The sequence below is a fragment of the Polyodon spathula genome, unplaced genomic scaffold, assembly GCF_017654505.1.
Source record: "Polyodon spathula isolate WHYD16114869_AA unplaced genomic scaffold, ASM1765450v1 scaffolds_1136, whole genome shotgun sequence".
In the NCBI taxonomy this organism is placed as follows: domain Eukaryota; kingdom Metazoa; phylum Chordata; class Actinopteri; order Acipenseriformes; family Polyodontidae; genus Polyodon; species Polyodon spathula.
Window position 1 is genome coordinate 1 of NW_024472621.1, and position 9897 is coordinate 9897.

General features: G+C 41.4%; 1 protein-coding gene and 1 long non-coding RNA gene across 3 annotated transcripts; both read left to right on the forward strand.

Moving 5' to 3' along the window:
* The first annotated feature begins 6 nt into the window (after window positions 1–6).
* On the forward strand, window positions 7–2702 carry LOC121309293. Its single transcript, XR_005948625.1, has 6 exons — window positions 7–180; window positions 734–823; window positions 967–1048; window positions 1151–1233; window positions 1372–1455; window positions 1680–2702. It is a non-coding gene; the product is annotated as an uncharacterized LOC121309293 (long non-coding RNA).
* Window positions 2703–3014: 312 nt separating this feature from the next.
* On the forward strand, window positions 3015–9891 carry rbm12 (RNA binding motif protein 12). 2 transcript variants are annotated; one of them, XM_041242168.1, is made up of 3 exons: window positions 3015–3346; window positions 5877–5958; window positions 7060–9891. In XM_041242168.1, the coding sequence occupies exon 3, from the start codon at window positions 7082–7084 to the stop codon at window positions 9737–9739; it is 2658 nt and encodes an 885-aa protein (XP_041098102.1). In that variant the 5' UTR covers window positions 3015–3346; window positions 5877–5958; window positions 7060–7081; the 3' UTR covers window positions 9740–9891. The 2 variants fall into 2 exon arrangements, with proteins under 2 accessions (XP_041098102.1, XP_041098103.1); XM_041242169.1 differs by lacking the exon at window positions 3015–3346 and adding an exon at window positions 3355–3461.
* The last annotated feature ends 6 nt before the right edge of the window (window positions 9892–9897 follow it).

Consider the following 9897-nt stretch of genomic DNA (forward strand, 5'->3'; position numbering starts at 1 on the left):
CATTCAGAATGAAGCAGCGTTCCCTTGTTGTGTGTTTGCTTACAGGAGTCGGTGCGATATACGTGCATCTGGAGCCCCTGCAGAGCGGAGGGGGGCAGGAGAGGGGGCTGCGCTCAGGCACCCACGCCTTTAGCAGTCGGCCTCGGAGTGGCCTGTGAAATGGCACAGCAGGAGATGAAGGTACAAAATGGGGCGCCTCTCCCAATCCTATTTTACTACAGTACCATTTAAAGACAAAGTGGATTAACAGCTTGCAGCGTCTCGTTGCCTTGTAAGAGTTTTTCTTAAGCTTTTTTTTATCTGTATGATTCCAGTAATTTTATATTTTTTATAGGACTGCAGTACCCTTTATTTTTATTTTTTTATCTCGATGGTTACACTAACATTGGTATTTAGTTAAAAAAAACAAAAAAAAACAAACAGTTGATAGAAATAATACATTTCCATTATTTATTCTTTAAAAACAAAGCAATGTTTTGGCCAGACTGCCTTCATCAGGCTGTTTGCAGTGACTAGACGTTACATACATGAACACCTGACCTCAATTAGTAAATTAACGATGCAATCATCGAACGTTAGCAATTCAGATATTCATCATAAGTGCAAACAATGCTGTTAAAAGACAACACACATATTTCAAAACATGCACACTTGTATTTACTTAATAATCCCACAAAAGCAAATAACTGAAAAGTTAGTGAGAGAGGAGATTTTCAGATTTCTTTGTTTTCAGTACGATGAGCACCGAGTGTCTATGCTGATAAAATCGTGGTGGAGCTCCCAGATGTTATAGTGAACGGAGATCCTGAAGAGAGATATTCAGGTGAGATGATTAAACATTTGTGTCTATTTTTTCAAGTCGACGTGCTGAGCTGCTGGACACCTGCGTCCCTCATCAGCTTTTCTTATTTATTCTGAGTTTCAGTTTTTAAATCCTTTCTTTATCTGAATGTTTTGCATTCCTAGGTTGCATTAATCTGTTGTTTGCTTACGTGGAGGGGGAAAGTCTGCTGATGGCCCTGAAGGATGTTGCCCTGTCGTCAGGCAGGTACGAGAGGGAACCAGCTTGTCTGGTTCTCACAACAGAACACATTGTTGCTTAGGCATTTCGCTTTCATGCAGGCACTGTTCTCTCTGCTTTCTTTTTTAGTGCCTGCACATCAGCTTCTTAGAGCCGCCTTATGTGCTCCGAGCCATAGGAACAGACAAAGATCTGGCCCACTTATCCGTAAGGTAAAGGCTGGAAGTAGCCACAGAGATTTGTAAAGTAGATATTTTTTATGACTGTATTGTGTATCTATCTTGTTAATCCTTCAACAAGGTCATCTGCTTTGGAAGCACGATCTTCAGCTTTGCCTCGGTTGATTGCAGGTTTGACCGCTTCACCACAGAGGAAGAGGTGGATTATATGGCAGAGAAATGCATAGTGCAGGTCAGGCTGCTAAGAGAAATGAGGTAGGATGAAATACCATTTTCCAATGTTGAGGACTTTGTTGTGTGTTTTCTTTATTTACTGTGGCATGTGCACATACTGCAAAGACATAGTCACTGCTGCGTCCACATGCTAGCGATATACCTGTAATTGGACCGTGTGACCTACAGACACGGCCGCTGCTGTTTATCTACAGAGTTCTGCTTTGTGACTCAAAGCTTTCCCTGACCTGTTCTTTTCTTCCCAGTCCTTTGTGGGAAATGATGCAAGAGGGAATTGACTTGAAGAGTATTAAATGGACCCAGCACTGAGGATGCAAGAAGCAGGATTCAGTGTTGCTGGGAAACGCTGGGCTTTGGACCAGAGACCGCCTCCCAACTCACGGCAGGCTGCTGACCCATTAACCTGTAAAATCTCAATAGAACATTTTCCTAGTTCACGTTTCCATTCGCTGCCCTTGCAGCAGCAGCCAAACGCCCTCCTCCAATCTGGTTTGAGGCACTGTGAATAAGTGACCATCAGTCCATTAGATCTGATCACTCAATATGTTGGGGGGGGGGGTTGTGCTGAAATGCAGGAACATACTGAGAGCTGTGCATAGCAGACCTCTGAGATGCACTGTACAGATCCATCTGGAAGACTTTCACAGTGCATCTTTCTTGTATAATAATAATATCTTTCCGTAGCTGAAGAGAATAATGTGTGCCTGTTGGTTTTGTGTTTGTGGTGGAAGTTTTGTTGCATCAGTAAAGATGGAGTGCTTCAATCACACAACAGGATGTGGCAGCCAGGGTTTCCACAGTCAGATAAAGGGGTCAATGTTATGTGTCTGACTAATAAAACTTACAATGTGCTTTCTGCAAACTAAATAATAGGTGTTTTTCTTACTGTATTTGAGTCTCTTGTTGTTTTGTTCAAATATATATTGCAAACGAACTGCTCTGTCGATGTATTTATTTATCTGTGCTTCACAGTCTGTGCAGCATGGGAAGTCAATGTATTCTTCTCTGTCCCAAAGGGTTTGTTCAACAGCTGTATATGAAACCAGCCCCACAAATAGAGGGGGTGTTGGTAAACAATGTTGTTACTGGGGCACCTGCATGTTGGATTTGACCTATTCTCTCGCACATGTTGCCTTATCGATAATGCATACTTGTGTAATGCGATCATTATCTTTTCAGTTCTGTGTTTTGAGAAGCAAGTAATGTAAACCGGCTAAGAAAACGCGTGTGTGTCGTTGGAGAGCGTGAATAAACGTGTGTTAAACCCCCCCATTGTGTTATGTTCCTTTACTGAATCTCTGTGTAATTAAATTGTGGTTCTCGGAGCATTTAGTGTCACACGTATAGTATTAATCCTTTGCTTCCGTTTCTTTTGTAAAAACCAGAAAATAATGATTAAAAAAAAAAAAAAAAAAAAAAAAAAAAAGCGACGTGTATTTTAAATCATTATTTTGTTCTCTTACATCACGCATGCATGGATCTCTCTCTCATGCCGGGGTATTACACCTGTATTATTTCGTAAATAAGTCAAATATATCACGTCTTTTGTGTTTGTTTATTTATTTATTTATTTTTTAATCAAATGTTTCCATTTTCTGAATATGGTACTTTGTTTACCAAAACGTAATGCATAGATTGATTACATACATACAGTAATATTCTGTTCCATGTCATACTCTTTTGTTTTTCCCCCGAAAGGTAAAGCAGAACACGCTTGCACAGTGTTGTCACCTCAGAGCGGACTAACGTTTAGGGAGGGGTGTGCGCTCATTACGTCACCCGGTCCGCCGTGCAGATTGAGCTGGGGACGGCCATTTTGTAGCTCAGGCTTTAAGCGAGAGAGGGCGGGAGGAGAGCGACCGAGACCGGCTCATTTATTTGTGTAAAATCTGTCTGCGTACAGATATTTTCGGTAAGAAACAGAAACAGAAAAAACACTCACAAAGAGCTGTTACAGCAAGGTTCCGCTGGCCAAATGAAATATAAAAAAAAAAGGCAATGACGATGCGAGAGGCGTGAATTTTGGCGTGAGTGTTACAGAATAAGTGCTCAGTGTTTCAATGTAGGCCCTTGCAGTTTGTTTTTCCACACAATTGCCAGCTATCTTTGCAGCAGCTCGCAGCGCTTATTGTTTCTGGCTGGGAAATACTTAATATCTGTGTGTGTGTGTGTTTTTTTGTTTTTTTTTTTTTTTTTTTAATGTTGAAATGTTTCGAGTGTGTTTAGGATGTCCAGCTTGAAGGTAGTTATGTGTTTGTGGAATATGGTTATATGGTTTTCGCTAACAGAGTGGATTCATCACAGTAGCAACATGGCCCACCTAGACCATGTTTAGGGTCTACCACTGGCATGTACTGTGTATGGCGAGTTGGCGGAGTTTTGTTAGTGTACTGTTGTGTAGACTAATAATAATAGGATTCACGTTTCCTACCCAGTGAATATAATATCAACTTGCTTTTATATTTAGAGTTGGGGTAAATAAGGAATGTTTTAAAGCTGTTTTTTTTTTTTTTTTTTTTTTTTACTTATTTATTGCAAAGCTGAATTTGATGGTTTTGAAAATATCCAGATGTGGTGTTTTTTTTAGGATGGATCTTAATTGTTTACTAAAATGTTCTCATTGTTTTAATCTGCAAACAAATGTTTACTTTTGAAAATTGAAGATTTGTATTGCTATATTTTGCTGAGCTGTTAAAACAAACCTTTGCTGAGTACAAGTGCGTTGAAGATAGATGCCTCCGAATAATGGTTTGGATGCGCATCCGGGAGGCGGTGGCTGCCCCTATAGCGTAGTGCTTGTTAAACCTGGCTTGTCTTGCTGCAGCTATTTCAAACGCATACCAGTTTACAAAACAATAAATGGATAAAATGGTTTAGACTTATACAGTGAAGTCGGTGCTGTTGATTATTCCTGCAGTGCCTCGGTTGTGCATCTTAATGCCTTATGAATGTCTTGCAGTTCTTTTGCAATGTGGTTGTTTGTTATGGTGTCAGAAGCATCACTTTTCTGGGCTTCTGTGATAACAGCAGATTGTAGATTGGTTCAGTGGTGTGTTGGTGGCATACTTGTCTACATACAAGATGAGTTTTGGGATGTATTGTCAGGCTACCTGGTCTATTGCAGATTTTCTTTTGCACCAAAGCTGTCATTTTCTGGAACTTTTCAGCCTGCCGGTACAGAGCTTGTGAAACAAGCAGATGTGTGAATAACTGTCATGGAAAGGCACCTGTTACAGCAGTATGTAAATAATAAAAAAAAAAATATATATATGCATATGCAAAGGCATGCTTATTTGACTTAATATGACCACACATGCTAATGCATACATCAAGAGGATTCTTCTTGCAATAAAAACGATGTGCTGTCTTGCATTGTGAATTGTCTTCAGGTTGGGTTCTCTGTGCTGCATAAACTGAACAAGTTTTGAAGCTTTTTTGATGCACTTAATTCAATATGCTTATTTTGTAATTGCAAATTCATCTGTTGAGGCTTCTAATTTTACAGTGTGTAGGCATTGATCTCTACCTGTAAATGCTAATTCAAGTGACACATTGATATTTGAAGGCAGGGGATTCAATTGGTGGTAGCAGTGGAGTGTTTTTAGTTTAACAGTAACTGTGTTCATGTAGCCTAGTTCAAAATCTAAATGTAGGTGTTGAGATTGTTGGCCATGATCTGGGGGTACTGTTTTGTTTAACAATGCAATCTATTTGTTTTGTTTTTTGTTTTTGCATGGGACTCCCAGTAAAGTTCTCATTTGTATAAAACAAGCATCACTATTTCCTTTTTCCTTTGTGTTGTATTACCTGTACTGTAATAGCTAAACTTTCAAAGGCAATGATTATTTTGTTATTTTCTTGAACGGGACATGTTGTACTTGAAATCTAATCTTCTTGTCCTGTGTGAACGTTGAAAGCACAGTATAAGTCATTTATATGTAACTCACTTTATTTTTCTTGTTCAGAAGAAAAACCATTGCTTTTAATATTTTAAAATGCATTTTCTTGAGCACATGTTTTTGAGAAAAAAATCGTGCACCTTCACTTTATGAATTTGAATCTTGCTCTGTGTATATGGTGGTCTGATTTGAAGCATAAATGTTGCAATTATTTTTTCAGAGCATGAATTTTGAAATTGATTTCCCCTTGCATTACATGTACTTGACAGTTACTGTGTTCACAGTTTAATATTCTGTTGAATGCATGATATTTGTTTTTGCTTGGAAATACAGTAGAATTGTCAAATGCTTTGGGTTCAGGTATTTGAGAGTTCTAGAGCTCACAAAAAAAAAAGTGCCATACACTTGGTTTGCTGCTGGGGCTGAAACAGTGGAAATAAAACTGAAATTGGTCAGGTGTTTTCATGGATGACATGAGGGTTTTCTTTGTCTTTGCCTGCTGCTTGAATTCATGTTTTGCTTCCATTTATTCTTTTGTTGCAGTCTAGAGTTGGTTTTATTTGCTTGCCTTCAGGATTGGCTTGGGTACCCTGTACTACTTTTAAGGAAACACCACTTACTGCAGGTAAGAGTCTTTTGAAATGGTTCAGGCACGTGTTTTCATAGTTAAGATCATCAGCCCTTTTGTTTTCACAACACTTTTTTTTTCTTTTAGTATATGAAATTATCAGTACAGTACATTGGCTTCCTTTTAGAATAAAAACATTTTATTTTGTTCTGATTTTTAAGTCTACGAAAACATTTGGAAATGTTCAAATCTGCTTTTGAGATACAAGACCAAAATGTTTCCCTTTTGGAAAACCTTAATAACCAGCTCTCTTTATTGTAGAGCAATTGCAGATTGCAATCCTTTTTTTTTCATGAATAGAATTTTAGCAATACATGCATTTTTTCTACTTAGTTTTGAATGTTATTTGCAAATGTACTTTTTGTATTCATTTTTATATTTCCATTTCTTGTTTTTTGCTACTTTTTGGGCATTCACTATTGTGTGTGGGGGGGGGGGGGGGACAAGTGTGCTGTAGTTTCATGTATTTATTTATGTGTCGTTTTAAATGAGGCGGGGGTGAGCTTTGTTTTCTGCCTTTAATGGAAGTTTAAAACACTGAATTGTGCCATGCTCCATGGTCCTGATATTTACAGAGTGGTTTCACTCCCAGCAGACCTGTTTTGATAATCAGCAAATTTTTTAAAATTATACTTTGTCAGTTAGGCTACCGGTAGCAAAGACAATAGTTCTGTGACGATTATATACTTAAAATAGTCTCAACTGCAACATAAGAAATAAACAAAGATTTAAATCTGTTGCAGAACTTTTTTTTTTTTTTTTTTTCTTACATAAATTCTGACGACTGTCAGTGAAATACACTAGCATTATCTTTAAATCATGGCAGCTACCTCTGTAATTACCAGACCTGGGAACAAGGTGCATGTTATGATCCCTGATGAGGCAGACACGGCTTCTAACTGTTTCTAACTTTGTTTGATAGCCGTCACCGCCCCAAAAATGTTATGCCATAACTGGTTTAGGGAGAAACGAAACCAAAATGGTATCTTCGTTTAATTGTTGTTATTTTCTTCATGTGTTTGTGCTGCTAACTTACAAGAAGCTTGGCTACAGTGAACGCAGTAGTCTGATACAGTCGTTGCCTTTTTTCGTCTGCAGGTGTGTGTTGGTTCGACTCAGCATGGCTGTGGTCATCCGTTTGCAAGGTCTCCCGATTATGGCGGGGACCATGGACATACGCCATTTCTTCTCTGGACTGATCATTCCGGATGGTGGTGTACATATTGTAGGGGGAGAACATGGTGAGGCTTTTATTGTGTTTGCCACTGATGAAGATGCCAGGCTTGGCATGATGCGTACTGGTGGTGCAATAAAAGGGTCAAAAGTTTCACTGTTGCTCAGTAGCAAGACAGAAATGCAGAATATGATCGAGCTTAGCCGTAGGCGTTTTGAAACTGGAAACTTGGAAGTCCCGTCAACAAATTCTGGTAGGGCAGGGCCACCTGTCAGCGCAGGGGGAAGTGGAAGGACTAGTTTACCAGCGATGCAAGGTTTTAGCAGCCCCACTCCTAGTGTAGTAACCACAGCCTCCTCAGTGCACGAAGCTGTAGGTAACAAAAACATGCCCACGTTTTCCACTGCCAGCATGGGAAGCATGCCTCCAAACTTCAACAACAACTTCAGCAGCCCAAACCTCACTATGGGATCCACCATGGCGACTGCCATGCCTCCCATGAACTCTGTGCCGCCAATGCCACCTTTACCTACAATGCCATCTCTACCACCCATGCCTTCTATCCCCCCAATGCCAGTTCCACCTCCAGTTTCCACTTTGCCTCCAGTTCCCCCAGTTGCCCCAATACCAGCAGTCCCTCCTGTGCCACCTGTGACGCACATGCCTACACACATGTCTAGTTTGCCCCCGTTTAATCCAGGGGTTCCTCCTCCACTTGGTCCTATGCCCAGTGGTATGGGTGGTTCAGGTCCACCAATGCCCATGAGCAACCCAAACCACATGTTTCTAGGTCCTATGACTCCTATAAACCCCCTGGGTCAAATGAATCCTCCCAGTCATATGAAACCACCCTTGGTCAATCCAGATGAACTGTACGTTTATATGCAAGGGATTCCGTTCTCTGCCACAGAGATGGACGTGAGGGATTTTTTCCATGGGTTGCCGGTGGATGCAGTAAATCTTCTGAGAGATCACCTGGGTCGGGTGAGCGGCAGAGCGTTCGTAAAGTTCTTCTCCCCTCAGGACACGTATGAAGCTTTGAAACACCACACAGGAATGATGGGTCAGCGTTATATTGAGGTTTCCCCTGCAACAGAAAGGCAGTGGATGGTTTCATGCACGGGAATGAGCAGCACAAATCAAGGACTATCTAAACACAGCAGTGGTCACCCGGAGCAAGACCAACATCACATGCACTCTAGATCTGAGTCTCCTTCCGGCAATGATCGGGCAAGGTCCCGCTCGCCTCATAAACACGAGTACTGTGTATATTTGAAAGGTTTGCCATACGAAGCTGAAAAGCGAGAGATTTTTGAATTTTTCAAAAACATTGAGTTTATGGATGACACTGTTTACATAGCTTATGGACCGAATGGCAGAGCAACAGGAGAAGGCTTTGTTGAGTTCAGAAATGAAGTTGACTATAAATCGGCCCTGGGTCGCCACATGCAGTACATGGGCAGCCGTTTCATTCAGGTTCACCCCATCAGTAAAAAAGGCATGCTTGAAAAGATTGACTCTATTAGGAAAAGGATGCAAGGCTCGCAGCACAATGATCAAAAAGGTAATTCGTTGGAAAGTGGTGGAGATAACTCTGCCAAAATTTGTGCACACATCTCAAATATTCCATACAATGTTTCCAAGAGTGAAGTACAACAGTTTTTAGAGGGAATTCAGATCGTAGAAGACAGTTTAAGAGTTCTTGTAGATGGTAATGGTCAAGGGTTAGGGCAAGCCGTGGTCCAGTTCAGGTCAGAAGAGGAAGCACTTAAAGCTGAGCGTTTACATCGCAGGAAGTTGAATGGAAGAGACGCTTTTGTACGCCTTGTTACAAGTGAACACGTTAAAGACATAGAGAGCAACCCACCGCCTCAAGTTAAGAGGGGGCACAAAGCACAGGGGAACCCCACAGGGCACCAGTTTCCCAGTGTGGGAGACGACTTTTCGTTTATGAGAGGAAATTCAGGGAGTATCAACAGTGGTCCCCCGTTTAATCCCCCGTTCAGTGCCCCAGGAAATGGGTTTGGCGGTCTGCCACCCCCCTTGCCCCCAATAGGAGGACTATGTGATGGACCAATGGGGGTTCCGCCTCCCCCTTCTGGGGTTGGCGGCCACATACCTGGTCCAGCACACGAGCCACTGGGTTTCAGACCTGCCCCCGGCAATACCAGTGGACCTCCAGGCTTTGGGGGAGCTCCTGACAGCATGAGGGGACCACCACCTTTTGATAACGGACCTAGAAAAAATAGCGGCCCTGCAGGCCGGGGGAATGGCCAGGGTCGTTTGGGTAGTTCACAGGGTTTTACTTCAGGTTCTGAAAATGTAAGAGGGCCCCCTGGTTTAGGCAGCGGGCCTGGCAATTCAAGGCCTACCGTAGTTAAGATACATAACATGCCTTTCACAGTCTCTGTCGATGAAATTTTAGATTTCTTTTATGGTTACCAAGTATTGCCAGGCTCTGTATGCTTGCAGTACAGTGATAAAGGCATGGCAACCGGAGAAGCAATGGTTGCATTTGAATCACATGATGAAGCAATGTCCGCAGTCTTAGATCTCAATGACAGACCTATTGGCTCAAGAAAAGTGAAGCTTATTTTAGGGTAGATGTATCGCCTTAGTATTTGTGTTTGTATTCCACAGGGTTATCCCTCAATGCTTTGTGGTACGCTAAAGATTCTGCTAACACCAGGCAGCAGTTAAGTTATTGAAGGAAAATGTGTCCCATATTTCACCTATTTTTAAAACCTGTGCATTTTGAATTC

What these genes read in the sequence shown, in the direction of transcription:
- rbm12 (XM_041242168.1), top strand. Translation starts at nt 7,082, where the DNA reads ATGGCTGTGGTCATCCGTTTGCAAGGTCTCCCGATTATGGCGGGGACC.